Raw genomic sequence first — 25,627 nt, 5'->3', positions numbered from 1 at the left:
TCCAAAGATCTTCTGGCCACTGAGACCCAGTACAGCCAAATAAATAAATTATTTAAACATTAAAAAAAAAAAAATCATGGCCACCACAGCCCCTGGGTTGTTTCTCCTGCTCACTTTTCAGCCTCTATCCCCCTCTCACCAGAAGCCCAGTTAGATTCTCTCCACTCCTTCTCCCCTCCCCTTAAACAGACGGGAGCATCAAAGCGCGAAAAACATTGAAATTGCCAAACACAATGTCTCTCCAGAGATGACAAATTTGCTGCAGTGTGTGCTTCCAACCAACAGCTGCAGCTCCTGACCAGTTCCAAGGCAGGCTCCCCACCCTCACTGACCAGCTTCTCATAGGCCCAGCGCCCCCCTCTCCCTCCACCCCTGCAAGGGAGGTCACCCTGGTCACTCTAGGGGTAAGCGGGCTGCAGAGGGGAAGGGTCAGAGCTAGGGCAGAGGGCAGAGGAGAGAACCACGGGACAGGTCCCCCAACGGTTCGCTCCGCCACACCTGTTCAGCCAAGGTCACACAGAGCACCCGACAAGGAGCCTGAGATGGGCTTGTTTGTTAAAGCTCTGCCTCCAGTAAACAGGAACAACTTAACAAAGCCCAGCATGCATGGAGAGCTGGACCACCCACTGGAATTACAAATTCTCAATTACTCCTCGCTTCCCTCCACCCTGAAAGCTGAGTGAACTTTCTTCCCATTTTACAGGTGAGAGCTCTCCTAAGAGGGGCCATGGGACTGGCCCAAAGCCATGCGGTTATTAGGACATTTTTAAATTAATTTTTATTGGCGTATAGTTGCTTTACAATATTGTTAGTTTCTACTGTACAGCAAAATGAATCAGCTGTATGTTTACATACCTCCCTTCTTTTTTGGATTTCCTTCCCGTTTAGCTCACCATAGAGCACTGAGCAGGGTTCCCTGTGTATACAGTAGGTTCTCTCTAGTTGTCTATTTTACACATAGTGTCAACAGTGTGTACATGTTAATCCCAGTCTCCTAATTCATCCCTCCCCACATTCCTTTTTGGTATCCATATGTTTGATCTCTACATTTGTGTCTCTACTTCTGCTTTGCAAATAAGATCATCTATACCATTTTTCTAGATTCCACATATATGTGTTAATATGTATTTGTTTTTCTCTTTCTGACTTACTTCACTTCTTATGACAGCCCCTAGGTCCATCCACATCTCTACAAATGACCCAATTTCATTTCTTTTTATGGCTGAGTAATAATATTTCACTGTATATATGCCACTGAACCTCTCACCTCCCTGACTTCAAAGCTAACATTCTTCCCAACCACATCCCTGACCTTGGGTGCCTCTTTCAATCTTAATTTTTCTTTTCTGCAAAATAGTTTGGTCCAGTGTTTCTTAAAATACTTTTTAAAATGTACACCCTTGTTGAAGTATCATTAAAATCTCATTCCTTTCCTGTGATCAGTGATACAAAAAACAAGAAAGGCTTTGGGAGTTTGCTTGCTTTCCAAAACAAAATTCTGTTTTCCAAAGAAGAGATTCATTTCCAAAGATCGTAAGGCTGAATTTGCTTTTTCACATGTTAACTCTTCCCAGGCCCCAGGAGGTTCCAGTGTGCACCTGCAGGAGAATCAGGGTCTCCATGGCTCACCCACCGCACTGCGTTGGGGAACCCTGGTCTCAGTCTCTTGGGGGCTGCCTTTGCTCACCCGGGAAGAGAGGCAGCAGAGACTTAATTAGGGATGCCCCTCTGCAGGGGGACTCCAGGAAAGTCACTTCTCTCCAAACTTAGGTCTGTAACATGGGAATAATACTAGTTCCTAGCAGTGTTACCAGGATTAAATGAGTGAATACCTGTAACGCACCTAAAACATTGCCTGACCCTCAGCACTCAGTAAGTGTTAACCATGTCAGGTTCTAGGGATGTTTTATCCCGGTCATCATTTGCCTGCCCCCAGGGCAATTTCTTTAGCAGGTGCCTGAGCCTTCACTGGGTCCCAGGAGATCACCTGGGGTACAAGTTACATTACTACAGCCTCTCGATGGTCAGGAAGACCCAGGATTGGGACTTCCTGGTGGGTCAGTGGTCAAAAATCCACCTCGTAATGCAGGGGACGTGGGTTCGATCCCTGGTTGGGGAACTAAGATCCCACATGCTGTGGGGCAACTAAGCTCATGCGCTGCAACTGCAGAGTCTGAGAGCCACAGCCAGAGAGCCTGAGCACCACAACAAAAGATCCTGCAGGACACAGAGACCCCGGGAGCCGCAACCAAGACCGAGGCAGCCGAATTAAGTATTAAAAAAGAGAAAGACCCAGAATTATTGTGTATCCCATGATCTGTGAGAATCGCAACAAATCACAACCTTGGATTGGTTTGGGTCCAGCTCAAACAGATGCAAGCAAATCACAGCCTCTGATTTATTTGGGTTTGAGTTCAAATATGAAGGACTTCTGGTTTTTTTCTATTTGAGGAACTAGCCATCTGGGAAACTTTTTTTAACTTAGCTCTTTACCTCACTCCACACACCAAAATAAATTCCAGATGGATCTCAGATTTAAACATAAACAATGAAACCATAAATGTGCTAAAACAAAGAATCTTCAAGTGGGCAAAACACCATTATAAGTAGGACACAAAACCGAGAAGCCAAAAAAGAAAAGATGAATGAATTCAACTTCATAAAATGGCTTATTTTCACATGAAAAAAAATTAAAAACAAAATTAAACAACAATGATAAGATCAAGAAAAATACACTTTAAAACATATTTCAGAAAAGGCCTGTCTATGGCCATACCACTCTGAATACTCCCGATCTCATCTGATCTTGGAAGCTAAGCAGGGTCCAGCCTGGTTAGTACTTGGGTGGGAGAAAAGTCCTAATTTCTTAAAGAACTGGAAATGAATGAGAAAATGCCAAAGGTCTAGTTTTTAAAAATGGGTAAAGAATACGATAAGACTATTCACAGAAAAGGACAGAAATAGCTCTCAGATATATGATAAGATACTCAACCTCATTAACAAGGAAACACACAAAACCTTGAGCAGGATGTCCATGGCTTTTCATCTGTCATTTTTCAAAAACTGTCAATTGTACTTCAATAAAGCTAGAAAAAATTTTTTTCATTTAAAGTTTGTTAAGTCTTTTGGAGAAATAGGAAGTCTCACACTTTGCTGGTGTGACTTGACACAACGTATATGGAAGACAATTTGGCAAAATTTGATTCAGCACTTCCACTTCTAGAAATTCATCCTACAGATTTCATTCTGTGTGTACAGAATGACTTATGTACAAGGGCATCATTGTATAATAAATCCACACCAGTGGGAATAATTAACCAAACGGGGGACCATGGGCAAAATTACTTAACCTCTCTGGGCCTCAGTTTCCTCATCTGTAGAATGGGGATAATAATGGAAACTGCCTCAGAGATTGTTGTCAAATATGTACAAAAAGCCCCTCAAAGAGTCACCCTGGGTGTAGTAAGTGCTCAGCAAATATGACCATTCATATCACTATTATAATTAATGTTGTTACTAGTGGAACCCAACCTAGAGACTGGCTCTCATGGTAGGAGTAAGGGGTTTGAGAATCACTCATAATCATCCTTGAAGGAGGAATCTTGGGAAGGCAAAGTGAGATTGCAACTGTAGCTGAGTAAGTAGAAACCCAGTGTTTGTATTACTATAGAAGCTTCCCAGGTGGCTCAGTGGTAAGGAATCTGCCAGTCAATGCAGGAGACGTGGGTTCGATCCCTGGGTCAGGAAGATCCCCTGGAGAAGGAAAGGGCAACCTACTCCAGTATTCTTGCCTGGGAAATCCCATGGACAGCGAAGCCTGGTGGGCTACACAGTTCATGGGGTCGCAAAGAGCGGGACACAACTTAGCGACTAAAACAACAGCAACAATTACAGAAGCCTGATCAGCAATATAAACAGGAAAAATGGCTTTCCCAGAAGCAAATCTTGACAGTGGCCATCCCTGCTCTCATGCTGGGAGAAAGCATTTTGACTAAGCAAACTGAACCATTCTTCCTTTCTTAGAAAGTCTACCCCAGTGATGGGTGAAAGCCCTGCTTGCTTCATTGAGGCCAACTAACAGTGACAGTAACAGCTAACATTTTTTATACATTTATTTATTTATTTATATGTATTTATTTATTTGTTTATTTATTTGGTGCACCAGGTCTTAGTTGCAGCACACATGGTCCTCCATCTGCACTGCAGCATACAGGATTTTTAGTTGCGGCATGTGGAATCTAGTCCCCTGACCAGGGATCAAACCCAGGTCCCCTGGATTAGGAGTGCGGAGTCTTAGCCACAGGACCACCAGGGAAGTCCCCCTAACAGCTAACATCTTGTGGTGTGTTTTCTAGAGGCCACACAGAGTTAAGCACTTAACATATAATAGTTCAATATTCCTCATACCACTCCACCCGGGAGGTTTATTGTTGCTCTTGTTCAGTCGCTAAATCGTGTCTGACTCTTTGCAACCCCACGGACCGCAGCACGCCAGGCTTCCCTGTCCTTCACCATCTCCCAGAGCTTGCTCAAACTCATGTCCACCGAGTCAGTGATGCCATCCTACCATCTCATCCTCCCTCACCCCTTCTCTGCTTGCCCTCTGAGTCTTTCCCAGCCTCAGGGTCTTCTCTAATGAGTCAGCTCTTTGCCATCAGGTGGCCAAAGTATTGGAGTTTCAGCTTCAGCATCAGTCCTTCCAATGAGTGTTCAGAGTTGATTTCCTTTAGGATTGACTCCTTGCTCTCCAATGTACTCTCAAGAGTCTTCTCCAACACCACAGTTCAAAAGCATCAGTTCTTTGGTGCTCAGAGGTTAAAGTGTCTGCTTGCAATGCGGGAGACCCCGGTTCAATCCCTGGGTCAGGAAGATCCCCTGGAGAAGGAAATGGCAACCCACTCCAGTATTCTTGCCTGGAGAATCCCATGGACAGAGGAGCCTGGTAGGCTACAGTCCACACGGTCGCAAAGAGTCAGACATGACTGAGCAACTTCACTTTCACTTTCAAGGTTTACTTACTCTTCCTATTTTATGGAAAAGGAAACTGAGGCTGTCACTTGGGGGTATTCACACAGCAGAGAAGTGACAGAGCCCACATTTGGGCCTGGGTCTCTATTGCACCAGCCTTGCCCAGGTAGGCATTTCACTGTATTTCTCTGCCTAAACCACAGAGTAGCATCTTGGCTCATGTGCATCTGCTTCTTCTATACATATGTCACTGTGAATCAGCCCCAAAGGCAGGACCTCTCTGAGCACATGAACAAAATTGGGATTGGAAATCTTCCTTGGTTGTCCAGGGGTTGGACTCTGTGCTTTCACTGTAGAGGGTTGTGAGTTTGATCCCTGGTTGGGGAGCTAGCATCCCATATGCCTTGCTGCAAGGCCAAGGGGGAAAAAAAATGGGTTTGGAGCTTAGGAGGCATGGGCCAGGTCATTGGGCCCACCCAGCCTATGTGAGACACCCATTTCTGTCCTCATCTCTACCTTCAGAAAGAGAAACGTCTCAAGGTGGCACACCCAGCAACAGCAGAACCAGCTCACCCTCGCTCCTTCTTACTGCATCTCTCCATAGCACCTCAACGCCGAAGAGGCCCAGGCAAATGCTGTGCTGGCAGGCAGGGTGAAATGAAGTCCTCCAAATGCTCCTACAATGGCAAGAGGTCCCTGAGCAGAACCAGAACCAGCAGAACCAGAATTCCATGGAGCCCCATTCCGTTCCTTCACACACACACACACACACACACACACACACACACACACACAGACACACACACACAGGGCTGCCAGCTGTCCTGCTAATTACCTTCCCAATAAAGGAGGGGTCAGCACGGGGGGATGGTGCACTCTAAGAGCGCGGCTTCCCGGAATCTTCGTAGTCCCTTCTGCACAAGATAAATTGTTGCCTCTGATTCAATTTCTTCCTCCCTCACCCCCACCCTGCTTGGCTTCCTAAAACAATAAGAAAACACATTTCTCATCACTGCATTTAATTCTTCAGGCAGGAAAGAGGAGCTACACATCTGGTTCTATGCACATAATGAGGAGGGAGGGAGAAGACGGGGAGGGGCAGGTAGAGTCCAGGGAAAGACAGAGCAGGTGAGAAAGGCTCAAAAGGAAAATCTCAGGGGTTCAGGATGCAGCCCGCTCTACTGCGGTCATCCTTCCTCCACGCCACTGGAACCCACTGAGGCAGGCCCCTGTGTGTGTTGGACAGACAGGAAAGAGAGACACGTGGTCCAGGATTCACCGTGTAAGGGAAGACACTGATCTATAAGCCACCAACTACTGGGCTGGCTAAGAAGTTTGTTCAGCTTTTTCATAAGATGTTATGGAAACACCCAAACACCCAAATCTATTAGGCAACCCAATAAAATACAGAATTCCATGAACTCTGACAGGGGAAAGTCGGCTTTGAGGGAGCAAGGACATGGGAAGGCTTCACTCTGGCTATGGGAGGCTTTGCAGTGAATGAGGCATTTGAGCAGCCTCTTAGAAATTCACCAGGCAGGTGGCCTGGGGAGGGAAAAGGTCACTTTAATAATGGAATTCTCGGGACTTCCCTGGTGGTCAAGTGGTTAAGAATCCACCTACCAAAGCAGAGGATGCAGATTTGATCCCTCGTCAAGGAACTAAGATCCCACAACTTCTGAGCCGCCTTGCCATAATTAGAGTCCATGCACCACAGCATAAGATTTTGCAACTAAGACACGATGCAGCAGATAAATAAAGATATTTAATAAAAATGTTTTAAATTTAATGGCATTCTAATACTGCAACAGTAAAACGTGTACTGGGCTTTACGGCTAACAAAGTGCTATTGCACTCATCGTCTCATTTAACCTCACTCCATCCCTATGAAGCAGGGTTTATTCTATCACACCCATTCTGGAGAGGAAACAACAGAGGAGAAATGGCTTGCCTGGGTCTCCATAGTCAGTCAGTAACAGAACTGAAATTCCAGCTCAGGTTCATATGACTCTAAGATCAGTGCTGCTTCTATAACCCTAGAGATGCCAGTTTACTTCCCAGGAGGATACTGCCAGGGAGGCAGCAAGAATAGAATGGGGTCCAGGTGGAGTAAAGGAGGGATGTGGACAAATAGCCACGGCCTCCCCAAGACTGGTCAGCTACGTCCCCAGGCCAATCCACACACACCAGGTCTGGGCTGAGAGAGCCCCTGCCCCCAGCGTGCCAGTCTTCTCCCGGCAGTAAGTGTGACAGTGGGTGTGGTTCGTGTTTTATAGAAAGATGTCTTGTCTTGGCTTGGACTTGCTGTTGCCTTGTAATTATGGCTCATTCTCTCTCTCTCTCTCCATATATATATACATATACATAGCATCAGTTGCTATTTTGAAAATGGACTGAAGGACAAGGAACAAGGACATGACTTTCTGTAACACTTACAATGTACCGGGTGATAAAATGTCCATCTCACTGGCTCCCCTGACAACACCATCAAAGGAAATACTACAACCCCCACTGTGCAGAGGAGGAAACTGAGTCCCAGAGAAGTGAAGCTACTTGCCCAAGGTCTCTGACCTGACTCCTGAGTCACTCACTCTTTTTCACCATAAATGTCCAGAAAAGGAAGCAAACAGAGGTCATCAGGACCCAAGCAGCCTGAGGGTCACTCTGCAGCTTCCTCTTGAATGTCCCAGGGCTCTGCAGAGAGGCCCTCATCCTAATTTTCAAGACGATTAGTGTCAATGATAATAATTTAGCACTAACACTGATTTATCAGAGCATGATTCTGGCAGTTGTCACCACAAAGTTAAATCAGACCATGAGAAAGAACCAGAACTCCAAGGGATGCCATTTTAACATCAAGGGAAGTACAACCCTAAGAAAAAGAAATCATAAAAACAGAACTGCAGAATCTCCTCAAGGTCAAGTGTTTCTGGAGCCTGGAGATAGGAGGAGATTTCAATATCTCAAAGGCCAACAGGTTGCAAAGTCTGATTACTTGTGGAGGTAGCCCAGGAAGGGGTTGCCCACTTCGGCAGTGGACTGAAGAAGTGAATGGTGAAGGGACTCAAAGCCTGCCTGGGGCATGGAGTGCATGACCACCTCCTTCTCGCTCTCTCTCTTTTTTTAATGATTTATTTGGCTGTGCTGGGTCTTAGTTGGGATACACAGGAACTTCAAACTTTGTTGTGGCATGTGGGATCTAGTTCCCTGACCAGGGATCAAACCCAGGTCACCTGCATTGGGAGCGACAAGTCTCAGGCACTGGACTACCAGGGAAGGCCCAACCACTTCCCTTTTTAATTCGTGGAGTCCCTGACAGAACATTTAGACTGGATCTCAGTAGGGTCCATCAATCCACTGATAAGAATCCAGTCAGCATTTTGGCCAATAACTCTATTATATAACCTCAACCACCTGAGAAGGTGACCCCCAAAACTACTTGCAAAAGCATAATTATCTGCTTAATGTGTAAAGATCTTTCATTCTCAAATACAGAAAAGTTGGAAAGACTCAACCCCACAGGATGAATATTTTTAAATGCTGAAGTGAAGAGTCTGTGCATATTGGTATCTTCAGTATTTGTAATGTTGGAGAATTTGGCTTATTTGAGTAGCAAGCCAGCCTTTGATGCCAATCTAAATTGTAAAAATTGAGTTAGATATGTGATTTTAAGTTGAAAACAAATCATCAAACTCATATACAGTCTTGGAACATTTAAGATAATTTCATATTCTCTTGGATTTATAAGGATTACTTAAAATTACTTGGGAAGGTTTATGAGTCAGATAGTAAAGCATACTACTTAAATTTCTCAAATAGCATTTTACATATTCAAAGGTGTTTGAATAGGTTGGTAAATGAAACAAACATCATCCTAAAGCCCCTTAGGAAAAGAAAATTTATAAGCTAAATCTCAAAACTTAAGGAAGAACTAGATTTTTATGAAATTTATAACTTTAATAAATTAAATAATCCTTTTAAAACCCAAAGAACAGCAGAAACCAACAGAATACTGTAAAGCAATTATCCTCCAATTAAAAATAAATTTTAAAAAAACACCAAATATCTTCTGGATATTTTTTTCTGTGCATACAAACTGTCTTTGAGGATTGAAAGAACTCTCACACTGACATAGAGTGCTTCCTACATGCTCAGAGCTAATGCTTTAAATGAATGATCTCATTTAGTCCCTACGACAGTGCTATAAAATAGGTGCTATCATTATCTCCATCTCCGGGCAGAAAATGTGGGAGCCAGGATTCTGAACTGGGGCAGTTGAAATTTCAGAGCCATTTGTCTTAATCCCTGTGCCACAAGTTCCTGGGTAAGAAAAGAAACCTGTCTCAGGGCTGGCTCTGAAACACCATTAAACAGCCTGGTAGCTGGCCTCTCCATCCCACGTTCATTAGTGTCTGAGTCACAGCTCCTGTCCTCAGCTCTGGACTTATCTCTACAGCTCTGCTTCTCACTGTCTGTTCCAAGAACCATCCACCTGGGCATCACCTGAGAGCTTGTTAGAAATTCAATGTCTCAGCGTCCCCCCCGCTGCCCCCGCCCAAGCCTTTCTGAATGAGACCCTGTATTCACAGGCTGTCCCGGGGATGTAGCTGCCCACCGTTAGAGAAGCCTGGCTCTCCAGTACTATGAAAACTTTGGATCAGCCTCGATCCACCTGGCGAAACAAGTTGCTGCCCCACTGTACCCGTCCCCAGAGAATCCCACCTCCTGTGGCCAAGCAGTGTTAATAGAAGGGATGCAAAGCCACCTGGCCCAGCCCTTTAGTGGCTGCGAGGCTCTTCCACCGTCAAAGTTCCGCCAGCCACTGGCTGCAGAGAAAAGTAAATTTTGTTGAACTGCCCAAGGCCATGCTAATCTTTAATTATGCCGTTAATGTCTGTCTCCCCCCAGGTAGCTGTTATGCCAGCAGTTACGGCGGTGCCCTGGCTGGAAACAGCTTGCAGATTTCCTGATAGCATTAATGGAAGTTTTGCAAATTGATTTGGGGAGATGAGGTGGAGAGAGGCTGGCGTGACTTGACATGAAGCCCATACTAAGCGGCTGAGATCCTCCTGTCCTTGATCCCTGCCCAGGGCAAGGGGAAAGAGTGGGCATCAGGAGACCCGGGTTCCAGGGCTGGCTCTGCTGCGGTGGACCTGTGGCCTCCAGCCTGCCACTTTGTATCAGAGCCTCTTCTTTAAAATGAGCAGGTTGAGCTCATCTAGGCTCACCAACAGTTTCTCCCAGCTTGAACGGCTCCGATTTCTGAGTCTCAGAAGCTGTCAGAACGGCTTGGTTCTTGGGGAGGACGAACTTCCTTCCCTCCTTCTTTTCCTCATCCATTCATTCCCTCAACTCTTCACCCAGTACACATGACTAGAACCACATAAGGCTCTGCAGTCGGCACTCGGGACACAGATAGGAGTTAGCTCCTTTGGGTTGGCACAGTTACCCTCAGAAAAATCAAAGCTAAGCTGTGCTCACCATAGACTGGATCAGTTTGGCCCCAGCTTCAGACTACACTGGCCCCGGCTCCAGCATGCCCTCTGCTCCAAGACCCAGAGGAGGGAGAGGACCAGAAAAGGCAGTGAGATGGGGCAGAAAGAAAAGTGACCTTGGTGCCAGAGACCTGGTTTCTGGAACCAGCTCTGGCTGTAACTGTTACATGACCTTGGACAAGTCACTTGCTATTTCTAGAGTCTTCTCTAGGATATGGGGGAAATGCAGATGATAATTCCTGTTCTGTCTTGCAAGGGGAGTAGTTGAAAAGAATGCCACCTGTGAACCCAAGGGCCTTTTGTACGGGGATGGGGAAGGATTATTCAGTTGCCAGGGAGCAGCCCTGCCCATTTCCAAGAAATCCAGCCAGGAGGCAGAGTTCCCAACAGGCCAGGCCTTGGCTGAAATCTCTACCACCCCCGTCCCCATCTCATGAGTTGAATTCATTCCCCAGGACAACTAATAACTGCATGGCCCAATGTTCACACAAATCACATGGTTGATATTTGTGACCACAAAGCTTTTAAAATATTCCCAGGGAGACACGCAGGGCAGGGACAAGCAGGAAATGGACCCAGGATAGAAGGAAACGGAGTCAGAGCAAGGATGAAGAATGGGGCTCTGCCCCACTCCCTGTGGGTGATCTTGAGTGGGGGGACTGGATCCTCCAGTGTATCCCCATCTCTAAACCACCCCATTGCAGGAATCAAGGACCCATCCCGACTCCATATCCCAGCGAGGGGATGTGACTGACTTGGGGAAGTGGACCTGGCCCACATCCAGCCGGGGTAGTTAGGAGACAACTTGGGCCTCCAAGCTGTTGGCATGCCCAAGGGGTATTCCTCTAAACTGGGCTTCCACTGCATCTCTGCCCTTGTCTCTCTAGCTTTCAGCTTTGCTCCTCTCTCCCCCTGTGTACCACAGCCTCTGTGTCTTCATCCTCTCTGAAAGGCTGGCCTAAATTTTGCCCGACGCCAGAGTCCCTGACTCCAGAGCCTCTGGAACCTAAGGGCTCTCCATGCCCCCACCCCCTCCATCATCACTGCCACCAGCAGCAAGAAGGGTTTATGGGCCTGGGTTTGATTCTAAAAATAAGTTTTCAATTAAAGTTGAGAGGTGTGAGAGAATGATGCCTCGGGCAGGCCGCCCCTCTCAGAGGCTTCCTCTCCAACAGATGGTTTGCAGCATTTTTAATTAATGAGAGATGGGCAGATGGGGACCCTTAAGAGCCTGCCGCAAAATGTAGAGGCTGTGGAGGGGTGGAGCAGAGCTGGCCCAGGCAGACTCTGAACCAGGGAATGCTGTCCAGGTTGGAGACGGGAGCCCTGCCCTTAGTCCAGTCTCCCCACGGCCAGCCCAGCATGCAGCACCAGGCCAGCCCTGGGGATGAGAAAGCCTTGCACCTCGGGCTCTCTGGCCCCCACACCAGCACACAGGAAAGGAAGGCCCATGGAAGGGCAAGCAGCTCTGGACAAACTAGAAGGACGTGAAGGGCCTCTGCACACCTTGCTTCAGGATATTTTATGTCCCTCTCATCTGAACGCCCCTTTCCCCAGATCTACATCTTGAGCAAGTCTTTTAATGTCCCTGAGCCTTAATATTCTCATGGGGGAGATAAGGATTGGAGAATCATAAGCCTCCAGGCTTGGAAGAATCATAAAGTCCAAACTATTCCACCCCCAGGGCTTGAATACCTACCAAGTCTCTCCCGCCAAGAGGTGGCCTGGTCACCAAGGCCGAGGCCCCACCTCCTCCAAGCATCACATAGCAGCCAGTCTTACCCACAGTCAACTCTGATATAAAAGTCAGCCTTACGATATGGTGGACTCTGCCTCCCTAAGTATGATTGTTGTGGAAAATGAAGGAGGAGACATGGCATATGAAGTTGCTTTGCAAACTGACCGCAACTACCTTTAATTATGAGAAAAGACGATCTGGGGCCAGAAGCAGAGAAAGGAGGGGTGTCAGCCAACACAGGGTCCCAAAACAGCACCCCAAGCCTTGCTACAAAAGCCCACCAGGCGATAACTCGCCACCCCTTAATCCACCCCAGTGCCTCCTGGGCTCCGCAAACGGGAAAACAGCCACATAAAATGTGCCAAGGTCAGCACTAGCTAGCCATCACTAGATTAACAAAGATTGCTGGAGCCCCTACCCTGGGCCAAGGACTGTTCTCAGCACTGAAGATTCAGCTGGGGACTGAAAGCATCTTCCATTCCGGTGCAAAGGAGGTGAGCAACGGACAGATCGGCATTTTGTTTAAATCTCAGGAGGGGATGAGTAGTCTGAAGTAAAATAAAGCAGACAATACAGAGCATGGCGGGAGGCAAGGTACTTCTTTTTTTTTTTTTTTTTTTAGCAATTTTTTTAAATGTTTTTTTTTGGCTGCGCTGGGTCTTTGTTGCCACTCGAGCTTTTCTCTAGTTGTGGCAAGTGGGGGCTACTCTCCGTTGCAGTGTGCGGACTTCTCATTACTGTGGCTTCTCTTGTTTCAGAGCACAGGCTCCAGGGCGTGAAGGCTTTGGTAGCTGTAGCGGGTGGGTTCAGTAGTTGTGGCTTCCAGGCTCTAGAGCTGTGCTGCACGGGCTTAGTTGCTCTGTGGCATGTGGGAGCTTCCCAGACCAGGGAAGAGGGTTTCTTCTGCATCAGCAGGTGGATTCTTGACCACTGAGCCACCAGAGAAGTCCAAGGCACGGTACTTCTTTAAAAAAAGGAAGTGTAATTAAAATAAATGAGGGAGCAGCCACGCAAGGGTCTGGGTGAGGAGTGTTCTAGACTGAGAAAAAGCCAGGTCCCCAAGACGGAAACAAGACAGGAGGAGCAGGAAGGAGGCCGGTGTGGCTGGGATGAAGTGGAGGGGCTGGGGAGGGTGATAGAGGCAGCAGGAGAGGCGGGTGGGGCTGTATGATGTACCGCCTCTGAGGTCACTGTGATGATGGGTGGGGGCAGGGGATACAGGAGCCCCTCCTTGGCAGGAGTCTTCCTCCCAGTCCGGCCACAGCAATGCCCTCCCACTCCCAAGCTCATGCTCTGCAGCTGCTTAAGATTCTGCGGGGACAAGGAGGTGGCAAACTATTTGTCATCCACTGGGGCATCACCAAAGAGAAGCAGAATGGTGAGGGAGAGCTAACTGGACAGCTGCAAGGACTGAGGAAGAGGTGCTTCATCATTCATGAGAGACAGGGGATGTGAATTTCAATGGGGAAGGGAAAAAATAAAAAACACTTTTAAAAAAGGTAGACAAAGTAGGCTGATAGAAAGAGAATGCCAAATAATAATAGCCTCAGCTAACACCATGTGCCAGGCACTGTCTTTGTAAAACTGCAGTCTTTTAGCCTTCCAAACAATCCCATTAGGTGCTATTTTATGATCCCCATTTTATAGATGAGGAAACTGAGGCACAGAGCAGTTCACTTAGAGTCAACCTGTCGAGTGAGAGAGCCGAGATTCAACCCAGGCAAGCTGGCTTCAGAGTCCACCCTCATTAGCTCTGCAGAAACAGAACAAAGATGGCGTGAAGAGAAGCAAGCTGAGCCAGGAGGAGGGAACCTCAGGGGACAAATTCTGCCTCTCATACTACTTCCTCCCCATAAAAGTCAATGGTGAGGCTACCCATTCAGTGCTTGGGAATTTAACAAAGTGCTTTCATATTTGACCCAAAATGACTATGAAGTAGGTACTGTCATCCTCCCCAATTTATAGATAAGGACACTTAAGACTCAAGAGGTTAAGTAAGCTTAACTAGGAAGTGGTAAAGCCAAATTCAAATACAAGGTTTGCCTGACTCCAAATCCCATGCTTTCATTCATCCAAAAAGCACTTACCAACATTATAAAGTGGCAGGCACTGGACCAAGCATTCAGACATGGGAAAGACAATGCCTTTGGGAGGATCCCTTAGTTAGTGACCCTGTCTCCTACACTCTATGTTCAGCCCCTCTCTGTGAATAAAGGACATTCATCTTACTACTGGCTAAAGCACTCTAGAGCCAGGGGGAGGGAAGGAAAGAACACTCATGAGCTCGTCTCTGTGCTTGGTACTTTCAGGGGTGACACCACTGAGCCCTCCATCAGCTCAGCAGGGGAAGATGTGGCTGGGACCGCTTTGCCTACCAGAGTCATTCATGCTTCCCTACCTCTCATCATAAGAACCCTGGTCTTACCTAGAGTGCCCACGTGCCTAACTAAACACGACATTTCAAAGTTTTATTCCAACTAGGTGTAGCCATAAGACTAAGCTGTGGCTAACAAACTACAGAGGAAATCGCTGGGGGGACTTCTGGAAAGGCTCCATAAAACAATGACAGACTCATGAGGTGGGCTCTTTGCACACTTTCTCCTTTTTCTTCTGTTTCCTGCTCCGAACTGGTTATGATGGTTGAAGTCCCGACAGACATCGCAGATCATAAAGGCAACTTTAAATATGGAAATCACACACACACACACACAAAAAATGGAAATCACATGCACACAATCGTGGAGTAAAAAAGATTAGGGGCCTGGATCCCAGTGGATACTCAGTTGAGTCGCTCAGTTGTGTCCAACTCTTTGCGACCCCATGAATCATAGCACATCAGGCCTCCCTGTCCATCACCAACTCCTGGAGTCCACCCAAACCCATGTCCATTGTGTCGGTGATGCCATCCAACCATCTCATCCTCTGTTGTCCCCTTCTCCTCCTGCCCTCAATCTTTCCCAGCATCAGGGTCTTTTCAAATGAATCAGCTCTTCACATCAGGTGGCCAAAGTATTGGAGTTTCAGCTTCAACATCAGTCCTACCAATGAACACCCTTAGAATCCTACCAATGAACAAGTCCTACCAATGAACACCTACCAATGAACATTCCTTAGAGGATACTAAGGAACCACTATTCAAGCCCTGAGCTCCCTGTTTTCAAGACATAAACTTCTACATGGCTAAAGTTACTTATTTCAGTTGCTGGAAGTCAAGTGCATGTCTTAACAGATACAGTAGTCATTACCATCATCCCACATGGGAACTGAAGCTGGCAGTTTGCTCCAAATCCCACAGCTAAGCAAGGGAAAGAAGCAGCTTTCAAACTTGAATTTGCGTGGTTCCAAATGTCACAATTCTCCCATCCCTTTGGTAAGAGCCTGTTCCCTCTAATTCACGAGAAGGCACAAGCAATACAGTAGAGAGGTTTTTTTTTTTTTTAATTATTTATTTGGTTGTGCTGGTTCTTCTCTTCTGTACACAGGCTTTTCTCTAGTTGTGGAGAGTGGGAGCCACTCTCCAGGTGTGGTGCAGGGGCTTCTCATTGCAGGGGCTTCTTTTGTTGCAGAGCATGGGCTTGACAGGTGTGGTACACAGGCTTAGTTGCTCTGTGACATGTGGAATCTTCCTGAACCAGGGATCGAACCCATGGCACCTGCATTGAACAGGTGAATTCTTAACCACTGGACCACCAAGGAAGTCCACAGGAGAGTTCTAAACAGCCAAGAACCCCTACATCCCCTGCTCTGGTCTTAAGGATGCCCATCAGAGCAGGCTGTCTTCCTCCCCATTTACGCACTCTAGTAGATCAATTAACTCTATACCGGACAGTGGACAGATTTCTTACCTCCCATGTAACATCTCGTCTGCCTCCAAGACCCAAGTTGCCAGGCCTTTTCAGGACTCCTGGGAAGAAGTCCCCTAAACTCATTCTTGTGCAGACTTGACAATGTGCTCTAAGTTACAACTTGTGTATATTAATTCCTTAGAATTTTCTAGATGCCAGATAATGCTGTCTGTGAATAAACATAGTTCTACTTCTTCCTTTGCAATCTGGATGCCTTTTATTTCCGTTTCTCATCTACATGCACTAGCTAAACCTTAGTGATATGATGAGTCAATGAGGTGAGAATGGACATCCTTGCTTAGCTGTGTTCCTGATCTTAGGTGGGAAGCGTTCAGGCTTTCACCATTAACTATGTTGTTTCCTGTAGGTTTTTTTAACATGTGCCTTTTATCAGGTTAAGGAACTTCCCTTCCACTCTAATTTTACTGAACTGTATCATGTATTTTGTAAATGATTTTTGGTGTGCATGTTGAGGTGACTGTGGGTTTTGTCCTTATCCTACTAATATGGATTATTATATTCATTGATTTGAGGATATCAAAACAACCTTTCATGCCTAGGATAAACCCCAGTTGGTCATAGTGTATAATCTTTTTTATGTGATGTTGGATTTGGCTTGCTAATATTTTATTGAGGACTTTTGCTCAGATATTCTTCTGCAGTTTTCTTAGATATCAGGAATATTGCTGTGTTGGAGATCCCCAAGACCGTGCTCACCCAGGTTCAACAATTCACTAGAAAAATTCAAAGGGCTCAGCACAGTCATACTCACAGCTATAATTTACTACAGAAACAGGACACAAAGCAACCTCAGCAAAGGAAACGGCGTATGGGATCAAGTCCAGAGGAAGCCAAGTGCAAGTTTTCAAGGACCCTCTCAGTCAAGTCAGACAGAACACTCTTAATTCTCCCAGCAAGAAACAGTGACAACACCTGTGAAATGCTGCCAACCAGGAAAGCTCATTAGGGACTTGGTATCCAGGGTTTCTATTAGAGTCTGGTCATATGGGCACCTGGTGCCTGACACGTACCCAAACTCCAGATTCCCGGAGGAAGGCAAATGTTAAGCCATCTTGCTGACAGTTAAGGCACAGTGAGCCTCTCTTATCAGTTAGGGCAGTGGGATACTCCTCAAATCCAAGGCACCAGATGCCAACCAAGGACCTATCGTGGAGGCCTTTTAAAGGACAGGCGTCAGGCCTGCCGTGTCTTGTCTACACATTCGTGTTTATAACAAAAACCCAGAAAGCAGATAATGCTTAATACAAAAGAATTCAATGCTCATGTTGTAATTTTAGCCACAGGAGGCCAGGAGGGTTGAGTATCATAACGTTCTTGGTGCCATGAATTCACACTCCTTTAGCTTACCCACATCAAAGTGGAAAGTGCAAGCCTGTGTCTCTGGAACATTCCATCTGGATTGACAGAAAAAGGCCTCTCAGTTCATGTTGTACAGTGTTTGGGGAGAAATACTTTCCCAGCACTGTAGGGAAAAATGGATTTACAGGCCTGTGGTCTTTCAGCAACATTAGTCTCCTACCCCCTTGCCCAGAGCTGCTCAAGTTTCATCAGTCAGAGTCTGGGGTAGAGATTCAGGTGTGCCCAAGAGGAAACAGGAGAGTAAACACTCATTTGGCACCCGCTTTGGCACGTGGTCAGTCATCCGACCTGCCTCCAGGCAGCGTGATCCTGGTCCTACAGACAAAGCGATGCTGACCACTTGCTGAGTTCTACTGGCTACAGCCAGGCGCTTGCAGGATTATCCCACACTAGTTGATTTTACTCTGTGTGTGTCACAGACTGTACCCCTAACCCTTCTCTGATGCATATCATTGATGGTCATAAAAAAATAATGGCTAAGCAGTTGTTAAGCACAAAGTATGAATCAAACAGTCTGTGAAGCAATTTGCACAAACTTATCCCCGCAACAGTCCTGTAAGATAGGAACAATATTATCCCCCTTTTAAAGATGGAAAAACTGAGGTTGGGTAACTGGCCCCAGGTCACACAGTGGGTAGGTAGCAGAGATGGAGTAAGATCCCATGCACTTTGTCTCCCAAGCCAGCATACTTAACTGCCAGCACAAACCCACTTCACAAAGACAATACCATGGCCTGGGGGTTTCTAACACTGTCCTCCCCACAGGATAGCCCATCCTCTGACTGGGACTGGGGGTGAGGTAGAAAGAGCACTAACTGAGGCTGCAGTTTAGTGAAGACAAGGCATACAAGCAACGATACACAAGTGAGCAGATCACAGACAGTCCAGGCTTCTTCAGTGGGACCATCTTCCAGAGGACCTCTGGAAATGCACGGGCATTCTTGGCTGTCACAAGGAATGGGGGTATACCAGCCATGAGTGCCCAGGTGCCAAGAATGTGAGACATTCCACAGTGGATAAAACAACAACACAATAAACAGTGCCTCCCAGAGGTCAACAGCACTGTCACTAACAAACACACCACAGCAAACCAGCTCTTGTATGCAGCTCCAGGGAGATAGAAGGGAGAATGGGAAAGATCCTCTGAAGCTCACTGCTTTTAAAGCCTTACTTTACGCATCCTGAGCTTTTGTAAAGCACCTGCCAGGCAAGCATATGGCCCAAACCTGTTCCTCAACCTCACATCAAGATTTATCTCCAAGGTATGGAGAGGAGCCAGATTCAGGCCCACAGGCTATTTGTCCAACAAGACACTTGGCTCCATCCTGGCCCAGGCAATGAGTAGACACAGGGCTATGCCAGCTGACTCTTGGACTTAGCAACTGAGAAATGTTGAGAAAGTCCCAGAAGGAAGGAGACTGCGGTCATTGTTCATTGTGATTTGTCATCAGCTCAGTTCTGTACTGTCAAGGACTCTGCTGAGCATGGAGAAGGTGGCAAGTCAGGTCATGAGAAAACAATTCTGACCATCTGTGGGCTCTAGGAAAATACCAGCACCCTGGTACTTCCCGTCCCTCTCTGTCCTCTAACAAAATGCCCCACAGTAAAGGCTCCAATTCAGGTTCCAGAGTCTCCTTTTTAAAGAAAGGCTAATATTCATGAAATAACTAAAGAGTAGCATAGTTAAGAATCCAATCAAGTTCATGTTGCAAGGCAACTTGTATAAATAGCTTACGAGCATATGTTTGTTTTTCACTAAAGCACTAAATCAGTGATTTTCTAAACACAACACTGATCTTCCAGTTTCCCATCTCGGTCCCTTTCCTATGCAGCCTAAACATCTGACCAGGCAAAGTATGATTGAAGATTACAGCTAATTCATGAGACACTTGGTTTCCAGGTTGGTAAGCTTAAAGACCTCAATCTAGAATAGGATAAGGAAAGCACGGCTATTTACAGAATCACTGGGGATGTTCCTAATGATTATACCCTTGTTCCCCTAGATCTCGTTGACAATTATATGGGCAGCTGTAAAGGAAAAGTGAATGGATTGTTACAAGGCCTTAATACTTGACGATATTAAGCTGAATTATGTTCAAGAGCCAAAACCTTGGGATGACAGTGGTATTGTGGGAAGGCAGTAATGTATGACTATCAGACAGGATCAAAACATAAAGCAACAGTGATGGCACCAATAAAGTGATCTCAAAGAAACAGTTATTGTCACGGAAGGGACAGTAAAAAAATATATAGGTAGGAAACAAACTATTAGTGGGAGAATGGCAGGCAGGGGGATAACAGTTCTTGGCTCATGATTCTTTAAGTGAAAGTCAGAGATTTATGAAACAAACTTAGGATAAAGTCTTTTTTATTTTTAATGGAAGTGTTATGAATTTTTTATGTACTCAAAAGTTGGCTACTCTCCAAAAGAGAAAATTAGTTAAACAATCTGCATTAAAAATAGCTAGGCCTGGCAGTTGTAACACAAAGCAGATTTAGCCAATGTGGACAACCCTCTACCTCACCCTCAATTCACAGACACAGAAAAATGCCATATAAAACGCAGCATATTTAAAGCTACATGGCTTATTATGAGAGACCAAGTCATACTCATCATGTGTGCTCAGTCGCTCGGTCATGTTTGACTCTTTGAGAGCCCATGGACCACAGCCCACCAGGCTCCTCTTGCCTATGGAATTTTTCAAGCAAGAATACTGGAGCGGGTTGCCATTTTCCTCCTCCAAGCGATCTTCTCAACTCAGGGATTGAACTCACATCTCTTTTACCTCCTGCATTCACAGGCAGAGTCTTTATCACTAGTGCCACCTGGGAAGTCTTCATACTCATTAGGATGGTTATTATTTTTTAAAATCAAACAAAAAATGGTAAGTGTTGGGGAGGATGGAGAAAAATTAAAACTGTTGTAGACTGTTTTTAAAAAAAATCAACTCTACTTCAATTAATAATTTTGAAAAAAAAGGAAAATATATGGTAGTTCCTCAAAAAATTAAACACAGATTATCAAATGATCTAAAATTTTCACTTCTAGGTATACATCAAAAAGATGAAAATAAGGACACAGATACTTACATACACGTGTTTATAGAAGCATTATTCACAATAATCAAAAGGTAGAAGCTGGACTTCCCTCATGGGACAGTGGATAAGAATCCGCCTGCCAATACAAGGGACACAAGTTCGATCTCTGGTCTGGGAAGATTCCACACACCCTGGAGCAACTAAGCCCATGTGCCACAAGTACTGAGCCCAAGCTCTAAAGTCCTCGGGTGACAACTACTGAGCCCTTGTGCTGCAACTACTGAGGCCTGCAAGCCTAGAACTTGTGCTCTGCAACAAGAGAAGACACCGCAATGAGAAGCCTGCAGACCACAACTAGAGAGAAGCCCTGCATGCCTCAACTAAGACCCACGAAGTCAAATACATAAATAAATTACTACTCAATAGCTGAGAGCAATTAAGACGTTTAGAGGGAAGAAAAACTTAAAGTATTACTAGCAGATTTGCACAAAGACTAGGATATACATCAGAAAAAAAGAAAGTGAACCCAGCTGGAAGGTACAGTTGCAAGGAAGAATGGTAAACAAAGAAATGAATTGAAAACAAATGGAAAATATAAACAGAAACTGCTTTATTATTGTATAAAACAATACTAATTATTATTATGACTAATACAGAGAACTTAAAAGACAAAATAAAAACAACAACAACAACAAAAATAAATAAAAGACAAAATGGAACTAAAATATTGAATAAGAACACATGGTAAACAAGAGGGGAAGACTATATTTAAAATGTTTTAAAGATTTTGTATTGTTGGGGGGAGCAGAGAGTTATTAACTATATTAAGTTAACAAGTTAAAATTTTTAAAGTAATAAATAAGATATACCATTTCCAAACTAGCAGAGGGAAAAGAAGGATTAATAAACTAAATTTAAAAATCTGGTCAATCCAATAGAAGGTAGTAAAGGAGAAAAAGCATTAAAAAGGACAAATAGAAGGTATTAAAATTGTATGGTAGAAGTAAATTCATTACATCAGTAATCATAAAATATTAACTAAACCTGCCAGTTAAAAGAAATGTCAGACAACTGATTGAAATAATAAAAATCTAGCTATAGGCTGTTTTTAGAGACATTCTTCTCAAAACAAAGTACTTCAATTAAAATAAACAATTTTAAAAATCAACTATACTTCAATTAATATTTTATTAAAAATAAAGAAAGTAAAGAGACACTAGAAAAATCTTACCCTCTCTCAACCCCAACTGACCAGCCCCACCATACCAAAAAGAGACATCCTCTCTAGAGTAATACACAAAGGGTAAAAGCATTGTTTTATAGAAGATTTCTTTTAAAATATAAATTATGAAAACAGACTCAAAAGGAAATAGAAAACTCAAGACTTAAAGCAATGAAGAAAATTTTATCAGGACTCAAAAATCTATCCCTCCCATTTAAAAAACTACTGGGCGAAGACCAAGCTGTCAAGAAAGAGATAACCCTCCATCTTACTGACTCAGACTGTTTCAAAGAAAAGAAAAAGAAGAATAATTCTCCATTTCATTTTATGAGGCTAGTATGTCACTGATACCAAAATTGGACAAGGATAGTGAGCAAGTAAAATTATAGACCAATCTTGCTTATGAATACATACAAAAACCTAAATAAATATTAGTATCAAGACCAGCAATATATAAAACATTAATACTATATTTCACCACATCAGAAATGTCACTGATTCTAAGATATACCATTACTTTTACACTAAGAAAGAAAAATCCCATCACTTCAACCATAACATAATGCTTTCTTATCACCCAGATTTTATTTTATGCTCACTGAAAGAGCTTTTTAGACTTATTTACACTTACTTTTATTATCTATCACTCTTATACATTCATAATGAGGAAAATATAAGCAAAATAAATAACGTTAAGATCTTCATATTGGAGTCCAGCTCTTCTAAATCACTTTTCAACTCAAAGGCTTTCATATTTATTCTTGCCATCAAGAGCGGGTGGTATGTAATATTTCATAAAATAGTTTCTGCATTTTCTTCTAAGCCCCTGATGCATATTCAGAAAGTTTTGCTGCTGAAATTTTCTTTACCAGAAGTTAACAACAGAAAGTTTTCAGGCAACAATTAAGACTCCTATTCCTTCCTCAAATGGTGGTTAACTAAAACTACTCAAAGTATGACCAACTCGGTGGACGTGAGTTTGAGCAAGCTCCGGGAGTCAGTGATGGACAGAGAAGCCAGGAGTGCTGCAGTTCATGAGGTCGCAAAGAGTCGGACACAACTGACCAACTGAACTGAACTGGTAACCAAGTTCAAGCAAGAGGAATTAGAAGATGCCACTGACTGTAAAACATATTCTAATTACAGAAATGTTAAAATGTAAAAAATCTGCATCTTAGACTCAACAAACATGATCAAACATCACAATCAAAAAGGATTTATCTCAGGAATACAAGAATAGTTTAACATTAGGAAACTTATTAAACAAGCAGCCTTGCTTAGCAAGAAAACCATGCAACAGAAGCACGGGACATGCCCCAAAACATAAAACAATGGTGGCATGAGACCCACATCTGCCCTGTGAGCTCAGTAAGTTCATCATCCCTAGGACACGTTCTCTGCACGCATGAAAAGCAGTGATTTGTGGACCCAGTTAGACAATGTAAGAACAAGAAAACTCCCCTGCTCAACCTGGAGAAGGAACTGATGATGGAACCATGACATCTACTCAAGAAAGACAAAGAAGTTCTTCTCCCCCTCCCCACTTTTCCTTTGATTATAAAACTGTAGCCCAGTGAGTTCTTGGGGTGTGGCATTTCTCACCTGCCCGCTTGTAAGCCTCACAAGTGTCCTATTCTAATAAATCACTTATCTATCAAAAAAAAAAGAAAGAAAATTTATTGAAGAAAACAACTCAAAGCATGAAGAAAATCATTTGATAAAACTCAACAATCACAACATTTTTAAAAAACTTCTTATCAAAACAGAAATACAAAGGAATAGTCTTAACTTTACACAGCTGACTACCTGCCAAGATTTCACAGCAAAAACAAAACGAACAAAAAACAGTAAAATGCTAGAAACATCCCCTTTAAATGCAAGAACAGAATATACATAATTGCCATCACTGCCTCTATTCAATATTATACAAAGGTCTTAGGCAGCTCAATAAAACAGGAAAAGAGTAGAGATAATACAAGAAGTGGAAAAAAAAAAAGAACTAACCTGTTATGATCAACCCAGATAATCCAAAATAAACTACAAACTATTGCACTAATAAGACAGTTCAGCAAGGTTATGAAATACAAAAGCCAATATATTAAAGCCCACAGAAGGACCATAGTACAGCAATGTACAATTAAAAATACAATTTTTATAAAAGGTGGTATTTACAACAGCTTGTAAAAATACATAGGAATAAATTTAACCAAAGACGTAATGCATTTTTATAAGAAACACTTAGAGTTTCATTGAAAACGTTTACTAAAATTAAAAAAACAAATGAAGTAGTAAGATACAAAGTGATATATTTATGAGTGGGAAGAATACATATATTTCTACCTGATATAAACTATAAAGTCATTGAAATTCTAAAATTCTAATGAAAACATACAACATATAACAGGCTGATCCTAAAAGAAAGAAAACAGATCTAGGAATAGCCAAAACAATTTTGCAGAAAATAAAGAAGGGACTGGTAAACTCACCCTACCACACATTAAGACTTTTAAGTTTTAAGAATTAAAACAATGTGGTATTGATGTAATAACAACTACTAGACCAATGGAACAACATATTTAAATGAGAAACAAAAATCCAAGTAAAGATAATTCAGTCAAATGGAATGCAAAGGACACTGGTATACAGTCACAAATCAGCAGGTATAAGAACACTTCGTTAACAATATGGGGGGCGGGGAAGAAATGGATCCATAACATATACAACAGAATACAAAAATAAATTCCAGATGAATTAATAGCCTAAATGTGATTAAATTTTAAAAACTGAAGAAATGTAAGAAAACATTATTGAAGCAGTAAAGAATTTTTTGTAGAAGCACAAAAAATATAAACTAAAAAGAAAAAATGATAAATTTCAGTATATATAAAAGCATGTATACCAAATTCTTTTGTATACTTTTCAAAAGTGAAGAAGTTTAAATCTGGGAGAAAATATTGTGAAATATAGATAGACAGATAATCAAATACCAGAAAAACAAATCCAAAAATATAAAATGGGCAACAATATGAATAGATAACGTTATAGAACAGAAAATGGTCAAAATATTCATGAAAATATGTTCAATTTCACTAGTAATCAAGGCAATTGCTGTTACGAGGGGATATAATTTTATATTCTTCAGATTGGCAAAAATTTGAGGTTTAAAAATAACAAGACTTGGCAAGGTTGTAGAGATATGGAACTAAACAGGGGAGAATGTAAACTGGTATAACCACTTAGTAAATATAAAGATGAAGAGCTCTAAACTCCAGCTCCATTTCTAGGTATAATCTCTAGAAACACTCTCACATGTGTGTCCAAGGAGACATGTACACAAAAATTCAATGCTATGATGTTTAAATGATATAAAATTGCTGCTGTTGTTTAGTCACTAAGTCGTGTCCAGATCTTTTGCAACCCCATGGACTCTAGACCACCAGGTCCCTCAGTCCATGGGATTTCCCAGGCAAGAATACTGGAGGTGGTTGCCATTTCCTCCTCCAGGGAATCTTTAGGATCCAGGGGTCCAACCTTTGTCTCCTTCATTGCAGGCAGGATTCTTTACCACTGAGCCACCAGGGAAGCCCTGATGTAAAATTAGAAATAATCAAAAGGTCCATCGATGTATAAATACATTATAGTATAGACATATACTGGAATACTCAGAAACAGCTAAAACAAAGTGAATGGATGAATGAACACATAAAGTTCAAAAGTGTAGCTATTAACTTGGAAAGATACTGACAACACATTAAGTGGGGGAGAAAAACAGACTATAAGACTACACGCTTTTAAGTAAGGCATCAAATGGTTAAATGAACTTTGCCCTAAATGCACTAATAGGCCAACGTTCCATTAATGCACCTGCCATATTTTAATCTCATCAACTTGCATCCATGGATAGACATTAACTAAAATAATAAAAACTGTAATATATTAA

At 43.4% G+C, this 25,627-nt stretch overlaps 1 protein-coding gene across 5 annotated transcripts in view; it reads right to left on the bottom strand.

Moving 5' to 3' along the window:
- Positions 1-21,398: 21,398 nt before the first annotated feature.
- Positions 21,399-25,627, bottom strand: part of CCT6B (chaperonin containing TCP1 subunit 6B) — a 42,267-nt gene continuing 38,038 nt past the window's right edge. For all 5 annotated transcript variants that reach the window (XM_061142801.1, XM_061142806.1, XM_061142804.1 and 2 more), the window contains one exon: positions 21,399-25,273. In XM_061142801.1, coding sequence (XP_060998784.1) covers positions 25,230-25,273 — 44 coding nt within the window. In that variant the 3' untranslated portion in view covers positions 21,399-25,229. The remainder of the gene's footprint in view (positions 25,274-25,627) is intronic.

The sequence above is a fragment of the Dama dama genome, chromosome 5 (assembly GCF_033118175.1).
Source record: "Dama dama isolate Ldn47 chromosome 5, ASM3311817v1, whole genome shotgun sequence".
Taxonomy (NCBI): Eukaryota; Metazoa; Chordata; class Mammalia; order Artiodactyla; family Cervidae; genus Dama; species Dama dama.
The sequence above is the reverse complement of the archived record's forward strand: the minus strand, read 5'-3'. Positions and strand labels throughout refer to the sequence as shown.